Consider the following 22,293-nt stretch of genomic DNA (forward strand, 5'->3'; position numbering starts at 1 on the left):
AAAGTAATTAGGAATCATGTCTAATAAGCTCACACAGTCTCTGTGGATCAGATACGGAAACCACATTCTAAGAAAATGGAAGAAAGCTGACCTGCACGCTCCGGTGCTTTACATGAAACCCACTGACTAGGAACAAATTCTAAAGGATTCAACTTTGCCGGCCTGGACGCTGTTTCTGTTTCCGGATAGCTAAGCAGAAGAAACAGGCGAGGGGCGCTTTGGAGGCATCGAATTACGAGAGCTGGAAAAAGCTGTTGGCTCAGACAGACAGCTGGAAAATCCTATTTGCAAACTAGCTCCTGCAGGCTTTTTAATGGCCACATTGGGATTCAATTTTGCAAGAAGAAGATGCACTCCTGTCAGAGGTGAAAAAGAGGAATAATGTCTCTCTACTCTACCGGAAACATCATTCCTTGGATGAATGAACCACACAAACGGTACTCCAATGCGCAGAACTGACCCAGCAGGTGAGACGCGGGACAGGCGGAGCGGAAGGCGGTGACAGCAGGGGGTGGCAGAGTCCCTTCCCTTGCTGCTGACACCTGCCGCGACTCAAGTGCCCCCTGCTTATTGCAGCTGGATCCCCGCAACAGCTCCCGAGTGGACAGCAGCCCCGCGCCGTCGCCGCCTGATACCAAGCAGTCCCTCCTGGGAAAGGGGATCCTCTGGCATCTCGACCCTAGAATCTCATCGCGGCCATGGCTGGAGATGCCCCACACCCCTCCGGGGCGCGCCCGCGGCTTGTAGCGCTCGCCTGCCTGCTCCTGAGTTGCCGCGCGCTGCAGGGTCAGGTACCTTTGCATGGAAACGAGCTCCACCCGGCGCTCTACCTGCCTGCCTGGGGAGCACTTGATGACAGCGACACCGCGGGTCCCGGCGTCCTGATTGCCAACCCCGGGCTCCGGGTGCCCCTGGGCCGCTCGCTTTGGCTCGACCCGCTCCGGGACCTGGTGATTCGCGTGCAGCCTGGAGACCGATGCGAGGTGATGGTGCTGGACGTGCAGCCCCTGCACCGCGGCGCGCTCAGCCCCCGCCGCTTCCCCTGCGCTTTCGGGGCGCGTCAGGTGCGCTACACACACTTTGGCTCGCGCAGCCCCCCGCGCGCCCGGGTACGGCTCCAGCTGCGCTACGAAGCCCCAGCCAAGACGCTGTTGCTGCCCTTTACCTTGATGGTGGACGTGGTCTTCTCCCGGCTGGAGCTGGTGACGCGTAACAGGCCGTTGACCGTGTTAAAACTGCGGGGTTGGAGCCAGGCCATCGACCGGAGCGTGCTGGGCTTCCCTTCCCCGGAGTCCTGGGGCGCGGCCACCCGCACGTGCCGGCTCACCGTCCTTCCTCTAGAGGGCGGCCCACAGCCCAAGTACGGGCGCCTGGTGGACGCTGTGGGGGTCCCCCTCCCCAGGGGAAAGCTGGTGGACTGTGATGCTTTTATCCGAGCTGGAGTGCGATACCAGCACATGGCCACCACCTCCTCGCCCAACAGGGACTACGTGCCCATGATGGTGGAGCTGCTGCGGCCACAGGGAGGAGACACGGGGTCAGTGGAGGTGCTGGGCCGTGAGCACTTCGAGCTGCTAGTGAGAATCCAGAGAGGAGCCCCGAACGCTGTGCCCAGGCCCAGCCTCCTGGCCACGAGGATGCTGGAGGTCAATCAAATGGTGTTGACTGCCCTGACCCCTGATACCCTGGCCGCGGAGGACGATGAGTCTGGCCCTGAGGAGCTGGTGTTCAGCATTCTTAATGTTCCCGCAGTCCACCCAGGGCACTGGGGACAGTTTGGTTACGTGGTCAGCACCGATGATCCCTTGGGCCCTCCAGTGTCCTTCTTCACCCAGAAAGAGCTGCAGGAGCTCAGAATTGCTTATCAGCCCCCTAGGGAGAGCTCTGCAGAGGACCTCGTCTTCCATCTGGAACTGGAGGTGACAGATGGCAATGGCGCCACCTCAGATCCTTTTGTATTCACGGTGGTAGTGAAGCCCGTGAATGCCCTGGCTCTGGTGGCTAGCTATGCCACACGACTACTGCTTTTTGAGGGTCAGTTCAGGCCTCTGTCCAGTGTTCATAACCTTCAGATCAATGACAAAGAAAACCTAGAGGATGTGAAAATTACTGCGGTCAAGGGCTTGAGACATGGGCAGCTGGTGGTTCTTGGGGCACCTACTGGGTGCAAGTATTTCTCAGCAGGGGACCTGGCAACAGGGCGAGTGGTGTACTATCATGATGGCAGCGACACCTACAGTGACAACATTGTCTTTCAGGTGGAGGATGGGCACCACCTTGTGGAGTACCTCCTCCCCCTCACCGTCATACCTGTGGATGATGAACCTCCAATAATCACTGCCAACACAGGACTCACACTGACTGCAGGGCAGGTGGTCCGCATCTCCCCCTTTGTCCTGAGTGCTACAGATATTGATTCTGAGGATTCCACCATCCTCTTTGTGTTAGAGGATCAATCCCTAGAGAGAAATGAGAGTGAGTGGGAAATGGCCTCTGGTTCCTGCCACTCTAGCCAGCGTCTGGGGGAGATGTTGCTACGGCAGGTTGAACCACCCCAGGCCCTTCTAAACAGTGACTGGCGTTATACAGAAAAGGAAGGGTTGTATGAGATGGTGGTGACTGAGTGGCTGCAGAGAGACATCATGGAAGGAAGACTTTTCTACCGCCACGTTGGCCCACACAGCCCTCAGTGTGTAATGGCCCACCTGGCCTTCCATGTGGAAGATGACCATGACCCACCCAATCTGTCCAACCAGCACTTTTTCACCATCCAGGTCAAGCCAGTGGATATGCTGAGTCCAGAGTTACATCCAGGAACTACTCTACAGATGACTGTGCAAGGGTATCAGCTCACACACTTCCAGAAGAAATTCCTCCAATATGTTGACCAGAACTCAGATGACCAGAACCTGTGGTACACCCTACTGACACCCCCAATGGACACAGATAGCAACCACCAAGTACAGGCCGGAGAAATTGTCCTTACTGATTCACCAGACATACCCATCATGTACTTCACCCAAGCCCAGATAAATCACCAGAAGATTGCTTACCAGCTCCCCGACAGAAAACTGGGTATTATACCTCGGGTTGTACAGTTCACCTACCAGGTGGAGGACACTGCAGGAAATAGTGTGCCAGGAACATTCACAATTTTCCTGCAGCCTGTGGACGACCAGTCTCCAGAAGTCACCAACAAAGGCTTTACTGTCTCAGAGGGAGACAGGTTTATCCTCAGCAGTAATGAGCTAGATGTTACAGACCATGACACAGACATTGATAAAATTGTCTTCATATTAATCAGGGGTCCCCAACATGGTCACTTACAACACTTTAAAAAACATATGATTCCAGGGGAATCTTTCACGAGAGCTGATATTATTAACGGGAGTGTCTCTTACCATCACAGCAGAGACCAGTCCACCAGTGATGTCTTTCTTCTGGAGGTAAGTGATGGAGTACACCATATACCCATCACTGTCAGGATTTCGGTGCATCCCACTATGGCAGACAAAAGTCCCAGGATCTCTATCAAAGACAGTCAATCATTGGATATTTTCATAGATACACTAGAGAACAGTGCCACTGAAGTTACTATGGGTGTTTTTCACAGCAGGAAGGACATAAATGACTTGATGTTGTCTTTCATTGTGGAAAACAGCCCCAAATTGGGCACTGTCCTGGTGAATGGTTTGCCCACAGAACGATTCACCCAAGGAGACCTCCTCAGTGGGGTAGTAACCTATGTCCACACTGGAGGGAAAGTTGGTTTCCAAAAGCAGCATGATTCTTTCAGTCTCATCCTCTTGGAGGATTCTTATTCCTGGGTAGTGGGAGACTGCAAAATGAAGAAGATTCATGTGCAAGTGACTGTGTTGCCAGTGGACAGTGCAGCCCCCAAGGTCACAGTGGGGGAGTCCTTCATTGTCTACGAAGGTGAGAAGAGCCCCTTGACCTTGAGACATCTCAACATTGAAGATGCAGACACTCCTCAGGATGAAATCCTATGTACAATGGTTGTGCAGCCAGCCTCTGGCTACCTGGAGAACATTGTTCCAGCTCCTGATTCAGAAGTTTCACAGGCTGGTAATGCCATCAGTGCCTTTTACATCAAGGATTTGCAAGAGGGACATATCAATTATGTACAGAGTATCCACAGAGCAGTAGAACCACAAGGGGATCAATTCAAATTTCATTGCTCTGATGGCATCAATTTCTCCCCACATATCTTCTTCCCTATCATCATCTTACCCACCAATGATGAGCAGCCTGAGCTTTTTGTCCATGAGTTTCTGGTATTAGAAGGGATGAGCCTGGTCATAGACACCCCACTGCTCAGTGGAGCAGATGCTGACCTACCACCAAATAAGCTTCGATTTCAACTCACAGTCCTCCCTCTCCATGGACGAATCATACAGCAGCTGGCCACAGGTAACCAGCCCATCCGCAGCTTTACCTTATATGAGATCCAGGAGGCGTCCACCATTGTGTATGAGCACGATGACTCTGAGACCACAGAAGACAGTTTTGAGATCTGGCTGAGTGATAGCAAACACACCACCCACACAAAAGTACCCATCGTGGTGATCCCTGTGAATGATGAAGTCCCTCAGCTGAGCATCAACCGTGGGCTGAGTATAGAGACTGGACACTCTAAAGTCATCACAAATCAGGTCCTTAAAGCCATAGATCTTGATTCAGATGGTAAGAGCCTCAGCTTTATCCTCCATTCTGAGCCTCAACAAGGGCTTCTACAGCAAATGACAGAACCTGAAGGAGAAATAAAGAGCAATCTCACTTCGGGAATGAATTTTACCCAGGATGAAATTGACAGAGGCCTCATCTCTTATACTCACACAGGCCAAGAAGAGGTTGTTGATCTTATCAAGTTTGATGTAACTGATGGGGTTAATCTTATAACAGGATGCTACTTCTATATTACTATTGGCAACTTAAATAGGGTCTTCCCTGGGGTAGTCACTAAAAGGATCACCTTGATGAAAGGGGACAGAGCGACCCTCACCACTGAACTGCTTAACGCAAGTGACATTCACAGTCCTAGTGAACAACTTCACTTCAGCATTACACAGGCTCCTAGCCAGGGCCACTTGGAATGTTCTGACCAGCCTGGGGAGTCTATAGCCTCTTTCACTGAGCTTCAACTGGCTAGCAACAAAATATCCTATGTCCATATTTCAAATGATGAGATAAAGAGAGATAGGTTTGAGTTCACAGCCACTGGTGGTCATAGCTCTGTTTTCAGTACATTCAGGATCTTCATCATGGTTAGAGGCAGCAGGAAACCTATCTTGACCATCCATGAACTAACTCTGCAGGGAGGGGAGAGCAAACTGGTCACTTCTTTAGAGTTGACAGTGGAAGATGAGTGGAAGATGAGGATACACCAGATGATTTTATTCTCTTTACAATCACTCAAGTCCCAGTCCATGGAAAGATTTTATATAACAGTAGCCATTCTGTGACTACTTTCACCAAACAAGATCTCAATGAAAATCTGATTAGCTACCAACATGATGGCACCGAGACCACTGAAGACAGCTTCTCCTTGACTGTGACAGATGGCACTGGTGTTGATTTCTACGTCTTCCTGGACACTGTCCTGGAGACCCACACACCTCAGGTAATGAAGATCCAGATAATCTCTTCTGATGACAGGGCTCCCCACATTGTGGTTAACAGAGGTGCCCCAGCTCATTGCCTGGAGCTATGAGCACCTTTCCAATGGACACATAGGCTTCCTCATCACCAGTAAGGCTCTGAAGGCAGGAGATCAAGACAGTCTTCACAGGCTCCTGAAGTATAAAGTGACCAGGGGGCCGGAGCATGGCTTCCTTATCAACACCGCCCTTGAAGATGAGCGCATTCGAATGTTTACACAAGGTCAGTCTCATCCGTCCTCCATGCCTGTGTCACCCTCCTTCAGAGGAGGTCGCTCAGCAGTTTGTAAAACTATTCTGAGCCCAGCCCATTTGCAGTAATATCTGCTTCTGTACAACATGCCGAGTAGAGACAAAAAAGGGAACAACTTCTTTTCCAGCTATTTCATCAGCATGCCTATGTAACAGGAGCTGACTGTTATTTAATAAAGCTTGTAATTATACCTTGAAATTATAAAACAACAGGAGGGCAGCTTCAGTTTATAAATACTATATATTTGCATTCGTTTCTATAATGTCAGCTTGGCTTTGAGTTTTACGAGTGACATCTAGAAAGTCTTTGTATATCTTCTTAATATCTAGATATTGAAAGATTTTTTGCTATGTAGGGCATGAGTATAAATTGTTACACTGCACATTTTTAGTGTACTATTCAAACGTAATTTCCACATCTAAAAAAAGTATAGAACTGAGTTTGCCTAAATGTGTGAAGGGCTATATTTTAATGATGATTTTTTTGTTATATTTGTGTTACTACTAATTATGAACTAAAGACAAGTCCCTGTACTCTCACAAGTGATGTAGCCTAGTATCTCGTGGCTGCTCTTCATGTTGGCTTACAACTTCTTTAAGTAGCTTTCTGCGTGGGAGATAAAGAGATGTATAAAATTTCCCACATATAATACAAGTAAGATAGATGTAATCTCAGAGTACAAGATGCAGAAAGTGTTTAAAAAATAGTTATTTACAGTCTCTGAATTGCTTCTAAAGCTATGAAACTATGTATTGTATTATAGGAAATACATATGAAACTATGTATTATATTATAGGAATTTTCTTATCAATTCTCCCAAACAAATCATCTTTAAAATTCTAACAATTACCAATAAAATACAACTGTACATCCAAGAAATAAATTCTCAAAACCCTGAGAAAACAGGCAATAAACCCTGAGAGAACAGGCAATAAACCTGAGAGAACAGGCAATAGAATAAAAAAAACATGCTTTTATTTTCATGTTCTTTTCTTTCAAGGTAATTACTCTTATGTCAATTCATCTTGACAGTGTTACTGAGTATCCATCATTGTGCCAATTTCTATGCTTCCACAAGACACACTTGCCTGTCCCTAGAGAACTAGGATGCTGTAAAGCATGCACAGTGGGTGTGTCAAACATTACCTCAGAGAGCATGCATCTATTAGCACTATGAGCAAGACCTAAGTTAATTTTTGCCATTACAAATTAGCAGATTGAGTCATGTTCATTTCACTACTATTTTAAATTTTATTTATTACAATATGTCCATGCCCAACTAAAAGACTAAAAGTGGTTAATATCCTGGATCCAAGTCTCCAAGATAACTTAGTGTGACATTTGCTCTTTTTTGCAGCTGACATTGATGAAAGGCGGATCTGCTATGTTTTGAAGCAGGGCAGCAGAGCAACGAAGGACATCTTCTATTTCTCTGTTGAAGACAGTGGTAAGTCAACAGCAAGATCTTAAAAAGATCGGGGTGGTTAAAATCAGCACAAAACTGTCCAGGTGTGGTGGCACATACCTGTAATTCCAGAACTAGGGAGACTGAGGCAGGAGGATCACCATGAATTCAAGGCCAGCCAGGGCTACATAGTGAGTTCAAGGCCACATGAACTACATAGTGAGACCCAGTCTCAAAAAAAATAAAACAAATACAAAAATGGAAAAAACTAAATCATTTATATATAATCATCATAATCAGTAATGTCACACGTAATACCAACAAATGAATTATTTTCTCTTTAACACCTTATGCTTAAGGAATGATTCATAACAAATAAACTTAGGAAGAGAAAGCAATGAGAAATTTGAAGAGTAAGATGTGAAATATGTCCTTCACCTGGATTGCATGTGATGCCCTCAAAAGACACTGAATGTTACCTTCAGTAGATTTGGAGAGCTTAGCTAGTGATTTTTATCATTCTGAAATTTAAAAAAATAGAATATTACCTTTAGATTTTATTAGGATTTTCAGCTTCAGAACTGAGTCTTATGGCTCCCTCACCTATGAACTATCATCTTCTTGGATGAAATGAAAAATGAATCCTTTGGCATAGAAGAAAACTTGTTAAAAAGCTGCCTGTTCCTGCTGCATCCGTGTCTGTGCACTGTATCTTCTGTTATAAAGGCAGCACCTAGTTAACAAAAAGCATTTTTTTACACAGCTAGGGATACAATAATTATGCGTTCAGATGAAAAATCATTTTGCAATATAGCAGGATAATAGCAGAGATTATGCCTGTGTGCTGCTTGCCACTCAATAACCACTTTCAGTATAAATCATTATTCATTCCCAGCAGGAAACAAGTGCCTTCTGCCTATCACGTGCAACCTTTCAAAGGCTAATTTCCTGCAAAGTAGGCCGCATGAAAGGCCAGCTTGCAAGCTGGGTCTGAATCCCAACTTGCCCAGTGTGACCTTGAAGAAGTTACTTTGTCCTCTTCATTACTCATTCCCCCTTCTATGAAAAATTCATCTTCATGCCTATTCCAAAGGAATCCCTAGGAGGATTACATGAGATAATAATGTAAAGTTTTTGTAGCTACCATTTTTACTGCTTTCTAGGAGCCAGGCAGGACACAATAATATAATGTACTTTTAATATGAAGGCACTGTCTTTGATCAGCTCATCTGAAGTCCTCCACGTGATAAGCCAGTGAGGTGAAATCAAGTCTAGGTCTGGCCAATTCCAAAGCCAGGACTTTTAATTGCTAGTGCTGTACTAGTTATTTTTAGTGAAACTGTAACAATGGAAAGAAGTCGAAGAACAGGTCAAAGGCTGTTTCTAATCCAACAAAGAAACACTGTAAATTAAAGTGATAAGAATGATCCAGCAGACACTCTGAAGATTTGAGGATACATTTGTTGATAGCTAGATCTTAAAATATACATGCATAGTCATAAGCTAGTTAATTATTTATATAATCATTTGTTTGGTAAATTTTTAAATTGCCTCTGAAAGCCATGCACATAGCTAAGGTCCATGTCTACTAAACACAAACATTCTTGGAACACTTCCCAAGTACCTACAAAGATGAATATTTTTCCTGATATTTTTAAATTTGGTGAATCCATGTCTTCATAGTAGCCAACTTCATGTCTTTTCCTTTTAAGATATTCCCACTTTTATCTAGACATGGTGGGCATACCTATAATCCCAGAAATTCAGAGGCTGAGGTAGGAGGGTCTCTGCGAGTTCCAGGCCAGCGTGGGCTATAGTACCTTTAGAAGATTTCCATAAAATTCAGTGTCTAATGAAAACTACAATTTGATCAATTAATAGTTTAACAGAAATAGCTCCTCCCAGTCATGTAAGCTATTTCTGATGGAGAGACATATAGGGATATATTATCGTCCATGAACTGAAGTGGAATCTCTTGATGCTTGTGTTGTTGTTGTCTGCAGTAACAGTATTCAGAACATTAAGAGAAGACTGTGTCCTACTTCCACAACTATGCAACGGGCATATAGATCTGATGAACTCAGGAGTCCGATGGATAGAAGCACTCACAAAATGATCCTAGAGCTGAAAATTTTACCAAGTCCCCAAGATTGATATCATGAAGGTTTCTGGTTCATGGGATCTGAAACTAGGTACCTACACCCACATCTCACCTTCAACCCATAGTAGCTAGGTATCTTTGAAACCATAGTTTATTTTGTCCATCTGTGGATTAGAGATAGCCATACAATGTAAATGACAGGGTTATTATAAGGATTATTATTTTATTAATTTCCCATTGCTGCTTTAATAACCACAAATTGTATGGCTTAAAACAACACAAGCTGCCACCTTACAAGTCTAGAGATCAGAAGTACAAAATGGTTTTTCTTGCTGTACTAAAATCAAAGTTTTGGAAAGGTTGCATTTCTTTGTGGATATTCTAGATCCATGTCCTTGCTTTTTCCAGTAGCTTCTACAAGATGGTCATTCCTTCACCTGCAAAGCCACAGTCAGCCTACTCTTTCTTATGTGTCCTAACTCTGACACTTGCTTCCCTCTTTTATTTCTGCAGACTTTTGTGATTATATTGGGGCCAGCCTAGCAATCTAGACTAATTCCTCTATCTCAAGATCCATCATTTAATCACTTCTGCAAAGTCCCACTTGCCATGTAATATAACACATCCTCAGACTCCAGGAATGAGTATTTGAGCATCTTTAGCGGCCCATATGGATGAAAGGAACTAATACACATGAGATTCTTAGTAGAGTACCTGGGACACAACACTCCATATATGTATGAAAGCCACTGGTATAATAAGGAACACATTTTACAATCTAAAGCTCTGAACTGTATCAATTAAGCATATTTCTTGGCTCATTAATCTTCATAGGTCATTATATTCTCAGATTCATAAATTTGCATTGAAATTTTGAATATATTTAATATATATACAAAATAGGTCTTTCCTAACTGCTGTATAATGTTACCTTATACTTGTTTAGCACTTAAAATTTCTGTCAAAGTGTTTTACATCATTCCATTAGTTTTATCCCATTTGAATCTTACCATAATCTGTGAGATAGGAATTACCTAAAATTCTAATAACACAAAAAAGTTTAGGAATTAAAATAGGTGCTGGGAACATAGCTCAGCAGCACAGCTCCTGCTTGGCAAATGCAGTGTTCTGAGTTTGATTCCCAGTACCCGCCATTACAACAACAACAAAAAAAAAAAAAAAGAAGAAGAAGAGGAAGAAGAGGAAGAAGAGGAAGAGGAGGAAGAGGAAGAAGAAGAAGAAGAAGAAGAAGAAGAAGAAGAAGAAGAAGAAGAAGAAGAAGAAGAAGAAGAAGAAGAAAGGCCAAGGGTATAGCTCATGGCATAGTGTCTGCCTGGAAAGTGCAGTGTCCTGATTTCAATTCCCCACCACCTGCCTCCCCACCAAAAAGAAAGAAAATGACTTACACAAAAGATCTGTCTAAGGCAACTGTGACAGTTAGGTTGGACTTTAACTTGATTGTCCTTGGACTCTGCCTCAAGGATCTATACGCACATTTCTAGGTGGGTCTAGGTGGATTGTAGAGGTGTGGCCTTAGGTTTGAGTATTTGGTCTGACCAATTGCCTCTGCTCTGCTTATGCAACGTAAGTAACTTTGATACCATGCCTTTATGGTTTGTGCCTTGATGTTCTCCAAAGCCTTGTGCAGTATGAGGGCAGGCTTTTCAGAAATGGTTGAATCTAGAGTTTGTGATTCATTTGTGGTCCAGTTCTGGGATAAAGGGTGTGAATGGTACACCTGCCCGAGGGAAGGTGGCCTGCATACAGTGTAAGGGAGAGAAGGAAGCTTTCCCCCTCACCTTCCATTGCTGCTTTTGCTGTCTTCCACCACCATGAACTGTTGCCGCCCTACCATACGCCACCTTGCCTTGGAGTCAGCCAATTATGGACTGAACCCTCTACAAACTATGCACCAAATAAACCTTTCTTCCTTTAACTTTGGGTGTTGTGTATTTATCTAAGTAACAAGAGAAAAATAACCAAGTCCTTCACCATCATATTTCTGCCTTGGAGCCAGCTGAACCTGGACAGAAAAACCTGAAACCTCTAAAACTGTGAGCAAAATCTCTCCACTAGTGTGTCTCTACCACACACACACACACACGCACTAAGACCAACTGATTAATACAGAAACCAAGTGAATTCTTTCCTATAAGCCTCACTGGAGTTATTTGCAACTAACATCATTTATTTTAATTTTTATTGTTTATTGATACAATTTAGATATACATAATGATTACATTCATCATAGGGAATTTATACCTATACATGATATAGCTTGAGTCTCCCTTTTCCCCCACTACCTCCCCTTCCTTGTAACCCTTTTCCTGTCATCTACAAAGCCTTGTTTCCATTTTATCCATTTTCATTTTTTCTTTTCCCTGTCTTCCATTTCAACTCCACCCCTTTTTCTTTTGAATAATTTTCCCCTATTTCACAATTTCTATTATACACTTTAATTCTCATTTACAGTTTCTTACATCAGAGAGACAATTCAATATTTACATAGGCATTTATTTCACTTAAGAGTACAGTCTTGAGGTGTTTTAATTTACCTAGAAATGTCTCAAATTTATACTTATGTATGGCTGACTAGTACTGTATTGAATCTTTTTAAAACATGAATTTTTTCATGCTTTCATCAGTTGGGCTTTTGGGCTGTTCCCAAGATAGCGATCTCAAACCCATTGCTACAAACATGGCTATATAATATATGTCAAAGTGGTATGGTGCTTTTAATTCTTTCAGAAAGATACCAAAAGGGGAAGAGTTGGGTCAAGTGGAGCCAATAGTCCTAGTTTTCTGAAGATTCTCCATACCGATTTCAACAGTGATTGCACCAGTCTACACTTCCACCAATAGTGGAAAAGTGTTCCTCTTTCCCCACACCCCTGCCAGCATTTGTTATTGGTAAATTTTCTTGATAATAGCCATCCCTTCTAGAGTGACATGGAATGTCAGTGTTTTTTTAATTTGTATCTCTCTAATAACCAGTAATGCTGAATAATTTTTCGTATATTGATTTGTTATTTGTACTTCTTCATCTGGGAAATGCATACTCATCTCAGATGGCCATGTTTGGATTGGGTCTTTGAATATGGGAAGGGGCTGATTTTTTTCAGTTCTTTATATATTCTAGAAGAAATTTTGTATAAGGTTTTTTTCACACTATGGATTGTTTCTTCACTTTGTTGATGATTTCTTTTGCTGTACAAAAGCTTTTTAATAAGATGAGATCCTAATGGTTGATTGTATTTCCCATGTGATTAGAATTTTGTTCATAAAGTCTTTGCCCACACCTATACCTTAAAGAGATCTACCTTTCTCTCTTCCAGCAGATTTAGTGTTTAACATTTAGATCTTTGATCCACTTTGATTTTAGCTTAGTGCATAGTGATAGACATGGGTCTAGTTTTAGTCTCCAGCACCATTTATTAAAGAGCCTGTCTTTCATCCAGTGAATGTGTTTGGCCTACCCTAAAGTGACTGAGTGTGTCTAGAGCTGTTTCTGCGTCTTCTATTATGGTCCGTTGATCCCCAAGTCTGTATTTTTGCCAATGCTACACTTTTTTTAAATTACAGTAACTTTGTATTATAGTTTCACTTTTTTTTTTTCTTTTTTCTTTTTATCGGTACCGGGGATCGAACTCGCAACCGCCTGCTTACAAGGCAGGTGCTTATGCCGCTGAGCTAAATCCCCAGCCCCTGTATTATAGTTTCAAGTCAGGGATTGTGATATCCCCTGCCTTGTCTTTGTTTCTCAGAATTGCCTTGGCTATTCTAAGTATATTCAATTCCCAAATGAATTTTAGGATTGTTTTCTCTAATTCTGTGACATATGCTGTTAAAATTTTGATTGAGATTGAATTAAATCTGTATAACAATTTTGGAAACATGGCCATTTTCTATGTTAATTCTTCCTACCCAAGAATAATTGATAATGCTTGCTTCCAGGAATCAGTTTAGGACTGTTGCTTCCCTTTTAATTTCATTGAAGAGTTTAGGAAGTACCAGAAGTAAATCTTCTCTAAATTTCTTATAGAATTCAGCAGCAAATCCATTAGGACCTGGGCTTTTCTTTGTGTTGATAAGGTTTTAATTACATATTCAATTTCATTGATTGATATTTGTTTATTTAGAGTTTTTATGTCTTCTTGATTCGGCTTTGGCAATTCTTATGTATCTGGGAATCTGTCTATTTCTTCTTCATTTTCCATCTTATTAGAACACTGGTTTTCAAAGCAGTTACTGATGGTCTTCAGGGTTTCTGCAGGATCTGTTCTGATTTCACCCTTTTCAATTTTAATTGCATGAATTTGAATTATTTTCCATTTTTGATAAAAGATTAGCTAAGGATTTGTCAATTTTATTTAATATTTCAACAAATCAACTCCTGAATGCATTGATTTTTTATATTATTTTATTAGTCTCCAATGAATTAATTTCTGTTCTGATCTTTATAAGATTCTCCCTCATATGAGCTCAGAGCTTAACTTACTCTCCTTTTACTAGAAGCTTGAGGTTCAGCATCAGATTATTTGAGCTTGCTCTATTTTCCTGATATAAGAATTCACCACTATAAGTTTCCCTCATAGGACTGCTTTTATTGTGTCTCATAAGTTCTTGTGTGTTGTATTACTATTATCATTTAATTGTAGAAACTGTCTAATTTCTTCTTTAATTATATCTGTAACCCATCGATTGTTCAGGAAGGCATTATTTAATTTCCAAGTGTTTATGAAGCTCTTGAGGTTTCTTTTGCCACTGACTTCCTATTTCATTGCCCTATGGTCTGACAATACACATGGTATAATTTTAATTCCTCCTCATTTACCTAATCATGTTCTATGAGATAATATGGAGATATGAGATAATATGGACATTCTCCAAGAATAGGAGAATGTCGTTTGTGCAGCTAAGAAGAATCTGTATTCTAATGTTGTGGGGTGGAATGCTCTGTAGACATACACTAAGTTCAATTTTTTAAAGTTTGGTTCAGTTCTAACATTTCATTGTTGACTTTCTGTCTAGCTAACCTGTCTATATGTGACAGTAGGACATTGAGGTCCTTTATTACAATTGCATTAGTGCTTATTTGACTTTTCATGGCTGATAATATTTGTTTTATATAGTTGTATGTGCTGGTATTTGGTGGCTATATATTCATGATTGTTATATCTTCCTTGAAGAGTGTTGTCTTTATAAGGTTGTAGTGACCTTCTTTGTCTCTCTCAATCAGTCTTGCCTTGAAATCCACTTCATCTGCTAATAGAATAACTAACCCTACTTTTGTCTGAGTTCTTGCCACATGGAGTATTGTTTTCCACTCTTTGATTTTAAGTCTATGAATTTCTTTTAGATTAAATGTGTTGCTTGTATGCAGCATATTGTTGGATCTTGCTTTTTGATCCATTCTGCCACTCTGTTTCTTTTAATTGGTGAATTCAGACCATTGACATTGACAGCTATAACTGATATATATTGACTTATCTTGTCATGTTATTTTTCTGTTGTTAGCTTCCTTTCTTTCCATTCTTTGCTTAATTGCTGGCCCTGCCTGGTGACTCATTCTGTTAGGGTTCATGGCGTTGTAATCTTTATTATCTCTTTCTAGAATATTCTTCAGAATATTTTAGTGCGCTAGTTTGGTGTTCATGAATTTCCTCAGCTATTGTCACAGGAATATCTTATTTCTCACCAATTTTGAAAGGTAGCTTTGCAGGGTACCCCAATCTGGCTTGCCGTTGTTTTCTTTTAGGGCCTGAAATACATCATCCCAAGCTCTCCTTGACTTGAGGGCTTATGTTGAAAAGTCTATTGTGATCCTGATGGACTTTCCTTTACAGGTGATTTGTTTCTTTTCTCTAATAACTTTTAATATTCTGTTGTGTTCAATTTCTGGAATCTTGACTATTACATGACATGCTGCAGATTTTCTTTTACCACGAATAATTTGACTCTTATAGGCCTCATTTATCTATATGTCAAGTTCTTATTCCCTACTTGGTAAGTTTTCTGCTATGATTTCTGTGAAGAGATTTTTTATGTCATTTCCTGTGTATCTCGTTTTTTAATTGACTGTAATGAAATTTATGTTATTCCTCTTTACATCATCTTGAAACTGTTGGGTCAATTTCTTATGGACTCTTACTATTTTTGAAATATTTCATTACTAACCACAGTCCTGTCTTCTATCCCTGAAATTCTATCCTCACTTTGGCTAATTCTACTGCACATACTTTCAATGGAATATTTTTGTAACCAGGAATCAAACTTTGCACTTCCAAGGCTGGCACTGTGCCCCTCAATGGAATTTTTAATCTCCTGAATATCTGTTTGAATCTGTTTTATGGATTCCATTTCTTTCCCATATTGGGCATTCATGGTTTACATCATTTTCCTAAGCTCCTCTAATTTTTTTGTGTGTATCTGCTCTAGAATCATTAAGCGTGTCTTTCACTAAGGTCTCCATTTCTGTAGTTATCTGAGAAATTAGTTCTGGGTTGATTTTTCTAGAATCTTGTTCATCTGCTTTGTTACTTCAGCTGTTATTAGTCCTGAGAATCCAGGTATGTGGTTTTCAAATTGATCCACCTCATTATCCCCTGGATTTTCCTTTTTGAGCTGGAAGTCTGGGTTTGCACTTTGTTTAAGTATCTTTTCATTTTCTATTTTTTTGTTTAATCCCTGAATTCATATTTGTAAATTGCTTATGGTGAATATGTTTATTGCCAGTATTTAGAATTCTTAGGAAATGACTTATTTCTCAGTGATATCTATCAGAGATAGCTGGGTTTTGGGTTTTGAGTTCACTACAAGATCCTTCCTCTTCAACTAATTGAGGATGAGAAGTTGTTACCTAATTAACTCAGACCCTGTTCTTTGGCACTCATCTGTAGTACTTTTCATAACCCTTAGGCAGTTTCAGTCTTGGTACATTAAGAACAACAACTAAATTGCAACAATTATGTCCTTGACAAAGTGGTATGATCAACAAATAGACTCAAATACTGACTAGAAAATGACAAACAGGTAACTAGTAACTTACCACCTTTACTCATATGAACTATATTTGTGGTTTTATAAAATAAAATCTAAAACAGACCAGAAATTGTATACAGTAAATAAGCACTTGATATGGCAATTTTACCTTTAAGGGAAAAATTTTAAAATGGTTAAGGGGAAAAATAGAGAAATCAAAAAAGAAGTAGAGATTACAAACAAGACTAGAAGACTTAGGAAGATTACATAGACGGGCAAATGGATAAAGAAGACAGAAGAAAAGAGAAAAGAAATAAAACCAAGAACAGTATAGAACAACTGCAACAACAACAAAAAAAACCCTAGAAGCTGTTCACAGTCATATAAAAACAAGAACAAGCAACCAAGGAAAAGCAAAACAAAGTAAACAAATAAGCAAAAAGCAAAACAAAAAGAGAAAAGAAAAAAGAAGAAAGAAAGAAATGTCTACCTCTTTTTTTTTTTTTTGTCTTTTTCATTTTTATCAGTATCAGGGATCAAACTCACGACCACACACTTGCAAGGAAGGTGCTTATGCCGCTGAGCTAAATCCCCAGCCCCAGAAATGTCCATCTCAAGGCAAGTCTCTGCTGTCATTGGCAGACAACAAAAGCTGAGTCTAGGTCTGAGCTGATTGATCTTAGGAAGCCAGCTGCAGCTGTGTGGTGAGTATTGGATAATCCTAGTGAGCCTGCATCTTTAGTTTCACTGAGGTGCAGGTTGCTTTCAGGCTGTGAGCCTGAAACCACATTTGCTCAGCCTGCAGTAGACCATGTGCCTCCTGCTGGTTTGAACTTGGCTCCCTGCCATTCTGAACTACGTTGCATGGCCCTGTTACTAGGAGCCACTAGATGGAGTTGGGCCCCTGCTATTCTGAGTTCTGAGCTCAGCTGGCCCCTCTCCAAAATGGCTACTGGCTTGTCACCCTCTCCTGGGGGACATGTGAACCTGGATAACTCACCTGCCACTGCAGTGCCCTGCTGCATCCACTGCTCCATTCAACTGGTATATTTCTCTGTGAAGGCCTCTGAGGTTACCATAGTCACCATGTGTCTGCAGATTTGAGCCTTCCCTCCTACACAGTGAGTCAGGAGAAAGCAGCACCTACTGCCTCCTTCTTCTTCACTTAAGTCTCTCTCTTTGCTTTCCATTGGGCTTCATTTCTCAGTTCAAATTCTTGCTGGGTCCCAGGGATCTGCTTCCCTCTTTCTTCTCTTCCTCACCTTGCTATAATCAAGTGTCTGGATATCAAATCTCAGAGTGGCTCTTTCTCTGCTGCTCACCTCTCCTTCATCTTTCTGGAAGTCCTCATTTTAATTTTGTGATGTATTATGGATCTATATTACAGACAAAGAAGTTTGTTTTTAAGACAATGATATAACTGCTTATAAATTCCATGAGTCTGTCCATGTAGCTAAAAGTAATGTCACACTTATTTTTTTTATAACTTTAAATTCTATAGTATAGATCTAGGAATTCAAAAACAAGGCAAAAAAGTCTGTGTGGTCAAATTATTAGATCCATGGTTCAGCATTTCACAGTTGACCAAGAAAAGTCCTAATGAACTTCTTTAGTATTAATTACCAAATAATTCTAATTTATCTTAAATAAAAACAGAGGTAAGGAAAGTACATAAGCTAAAAACAAAAAGAGTTCTGGAATATAGATAAAATACAAATACTTACATATATACAAAGCTATTTGTACAAATAAAGACATATATATATATATATATATATATATATATATATATGGAAATGTCTATAACATATATTGGCAGGATATTAAAATTGAGTTCCAGTGGCAATGGCAGATATAATTTGTCTTTATTTCTTTTTATATAATTCTTAATATTGGTCACCCTTATTATTAGAAAATTAATTTCCATTTAAAAAGTAAGAATATTGAATACCTCACAAGTAGCAATATTGTTAATACAACTAACCACATTATCCTGGCTGTACATACTTCAAAACAATGCCTTCAATAATTTAATGAGTTTTTAAAAATCTAATGAGTTTAAAACCTAAAGTATAAATAAATTAAATCAGAAAAATGAAAAATTGATGCCATAAAAGGAAACAAGGTGATAGAGCTTTTGCAAAAGGGAAGGGAATCAAGAAATGGAGAGAAAGGGAAGAGGAAAAAAGAAGGGGTAGGGGATTTAAAAAAGGAATTAAAATGTGTTATTTCCATGTAGCAACTTGCCACAATGAGTGTGATCATTATGCAAATCATTATGTATTTCAGGTAGTGTGAGGTAAGAGAATGCCTGATGATACTATCAAGGATACAGGGCTTTGTTAATCAGCTTTGTTGTTAAAGAGAATGAGCAAGTAGAATGCCCTGCTTTTGTTTTTGATTCTAAGAAAATAAAGATCAGAATGTGTCCTTACACTGTGTGGCCTGAAGGCTCAGAGCTTGCTTGTGATATAGTTGGGATTCAAGGTATTTATATCTGTATTTCCTTCTTCCTTTATTTCTACCTTCTATTCTCATTTTCCTTCATTTGTTCTTTGTTTATTGGGCCCAGCTTGTAGCATTCACTCTGGATACTCATTATCTTCATTCTATTCCCTGGTTCTTGTTTCTTTTTCTTACCCCAAAATAATCCGCCTTTAGTTAACCCTTTTTGCTTCTGCTAAATTTATATTCCATTGTGGAAAATAGTTCTTAGAAAATATAAAATCCTTTGATGTATTTATTTAAAAATTTGTATAAATGCAGCAATTTTATTATTAAATAGTCTATATCAAATAATAAACCACTTTTATCGTATCTGGACAGGGATTTCTAATAAATGTGCGAAGAGAGGTGTGTAACTTGCTATTTTTAGAAGTAGAGTTTCTCTGAAGTAGAATGCTTTGTTGTGATGTTTATGTTTTCAAAGAATATTAGAAAACTGCTTTTAAAAAGTTCTGCAAAAGAGAGGGAAGTTGAATCCTCTCTGAGGCTGGTGATGGACAATGTCTCATCCGCACGGGAGTTGCAACCTCCCGTTAAACATGAGGAGAAGCACTAAGTCATGCTGGAGCGGCTATTTGGCAATATTACAGCTGGAAGCAGTCGGGCTTGGGAGAGCCAATTGGGTTACTCAGCCAAAAAATTATAACGTGTTTCTGTGGTGTCTACTTTCCCTGATGAAAGAAAAGCAGCATGTGTGCAAATTAGCAAACAGTCGACCAAAAAAAAAAAAAAAATGAGCCTCTCAAGCTAATGACTTTTTAGTTTTTCTAAGTAATTGAATATAACTGCTGAATTTAAACAAATAATTATTTGAGGCATGATTTGAAATACATCTGCTATTTCCTGCTTTTATGGTACTCCAATTTAATATACAATCTCAAACTATTTAAGTGTTCACCAATATTTAGAATGTCTGTTGCTAAAATTGTCTATGCAGATGAGCTAAAGAGACCAAAAGCAAAACAATTTTCTCCCTAAGTAGTTTATGTTCAGTAGAATGGATTTATAGATATTAATCAGAGACATGAAGGTAAAATTCAAGAAGTTGTTTAATGAAAAGACTTATTTTATTAATTTTTACCTAAACTGTAGCCCTTCCTGCTGTTATAGATAAAAGTAGGTAACAAATGACAATAAGGCTAGCCTCGTACTTACAGCAAGTGGAAATATCAAGTTATAGGCATCATAGATATATCAAAATATCCACAGCATTCATCATTGCTTTGAAATTTTGGTAGGAATTTTATCACAAACTTTCTCTTAACAGCTTTACTGTGATACAACTCAAATACCACACAATTCACCATGTAAAGTGTACCATCGAAGTCAGGCTTCGTGGCACATTCCTCTAATCCCAGGACACTGGGAGGCTGAGGCAGGAGACCACATCTTGAGACCAGCCTGGACAACATACCGGCCAGCCAAATCCTGGGGTTCAATCCCTAGTACTTCAATAAATACATAAATAACATAATAAAAAATAAAGTGGACAAGTCAATAGATTTTAGTATATTACATTATTAAAATTTTAAATCTGTGATAAATGTGTATCACACTTTTTTCATTTCAGCCATTTTTAGACATACAGTTCATGCCATTAATTGCATTCATAATGTGTGCACTAATCATCGTTATCTGCTTTCAAAACATTTCATCAAGCCAAACAGAAATTTTCTGTAACTCCCCAGCTGGGGGAGTTGCCCCTCCCACAGCATCCGCCTAGCAGGAGGGAGGTACTGGGTTTGATTCCCGGCATGTCAACAATAAGTAATTCCCCACTCCTTCTTTTCCCACTGCCTAGTAACTTCTAATGCTTTTTATGTCTCTATAAAACTTCTTTTCTAGATATTTCATGTAAATAAACTTGTAACAGTATGTGTCCTTTTGTGCTGACATTTCATTTAGCACAACGATTCAGGATTCTGCGTTTTGTTAGATGGACCAGTACTTCATTTTTATGCCTGACAATATTCTGTCATACTCACCCCGTGCATTTCATTTGTCCATTCATCTGCTGGTGAACACTCTGTTTCAGCCTCTTGGACTACTGCGCAGAACACTCTAGTGAACACTGGTGCACAAGTATCTTTAACTCCTCCTGTTCACTTCCTTTAGGTGTTTACCTAAGAATGGCACTGCTGTATCTCATTTGGTAATTCTATGTTAGGCTCTTGAATAACTGCCAAACTCCTTTCCATAGCGGCTGCTGAAACTTATTTTTTAATATTTTGATAATTCTGCTACCATATAATTGGTTTTTCCATAATCCTACTCATTGTGTGTGTTTGTTTGTTTTTGTTTTTGCTCTAAGAAGAGGACTATCAGCCCTCCCAGCATGCCAAAGGGCGTTATGGTACAAAAAGGTTAAAACACCTACACACAATTTTCTCTTTCACCCAAGGCAAAATAATTTAAACCTGTAAAACTAAAAGTAGCATCAGAAAAGGAATGATTTTGCTTAATCTTGGAAGTTAAGTACAGATAAGCTAGGTGAATGACTAAAGCTAAAAGTACTTTTGGGAGAAATTTTTCTGAGTTAATAGCATAAGAATTACTGACAAATATGTGTTGAGGAAATCTAATATACAATTAAAGAGTAAATATAATTCAGAATTTTAATATATTAGAGTATAAGATCTAGTTAAATGACTACACTTCAAAATTCTGATAGTTCCTGAAGGATAGTTGATTTAATCAATCAGTTCTACTGAGTTCTGAAAAGGCATATACAAAAACATGGGATGCCTCAAACATTTGTATCTCTTTTTTGCCAGTACCATGCTGTTTTATCATAATAGCTTCGTAGTACAATTTCATGTCAGGGATTATGATGCCCTCTGCCTTGCCTTTGTTGCCCTTCTATTCTGGGTCTCCTCCTGGTTCTAAATGAATTTTAGGAGTGTCTTCTGTAGCTCTGAAAGATATTCTATTGATATTTTGATCAGGATTGCATTAAATCCGAATAACAATTTTGGGAATATGGTCATTTTCACTATGTTGGGTCTCCCTATCCAAGAGAAAGGGATATCTTTCCATTTCCTGATATCTTCTTTGATCTCCTTTTCCAGTGTATTATAATTTTCAATGCAAAGATCTTTTACTTCTTTTGCTATATTGATTCCTAAATATTTTATTTTTTAAACTACTGTGAAAAAATGCATTTTCCCTAATTTCTCTCTCAGTGAGTTTGTTATTTGAATGGCTTTTATCAAGAAATAAACCAAAAGTAAATTCTGGTGCAGCTGTGGGGAAAAAGCAGTCCTTCTCCACCATTGGTGGGGTTGGACAGTGGTACAACCACTGTGGAAATTCATGTGGAGATTTCAAAAAAAATAACTAAAACTAGAGGTTCAATTTGACCCAGCTATTC

General features: G+C 39.9%; 1 protein-coding gene across 1 annotated transcript in view; it reads left to right on the top strand.

The window, feature by feature from the left end:
• The first annotated feature begins 698 nt into the window (after positions 1-698).
• Positions 699-22,293, top strand: part of Frem3 (FRAS1 related extracellular matrix 3) — a 63,490-nt gene continuing 41,895 nt past the window's right edge. The window contains 4 exon segments of the mRNA XM_013160078.3: positions 699-5,375; positions 5,378-5,713; positions 5,715-5,901; positions 7,289-7,378. Coding sequence (XP_013015532.2) covers positions 699-5,375; positions 5,378-5,713; positions 5,715-5,901; positions 7,289-7,378 — 5,290 coding nt within the window.

This window comes from Cavia porcellus, unplaced genomic scaffold (assembly GCF_034190915.1).
Source record: "Cavia porcellus strain 051 isolate PalLab524CR breed Dunkin Hartley unplaced genomic scaffold, mCavPor4.1 scaffold_14, whole genome shotgun sequence".
In the NCBI taxonomy this organism is placed as follows: Eukaryota; Metazoa; Chordata; class Mammalia; order Rodentia; family Caviidae; genus Cavia; species Cavia porcellus.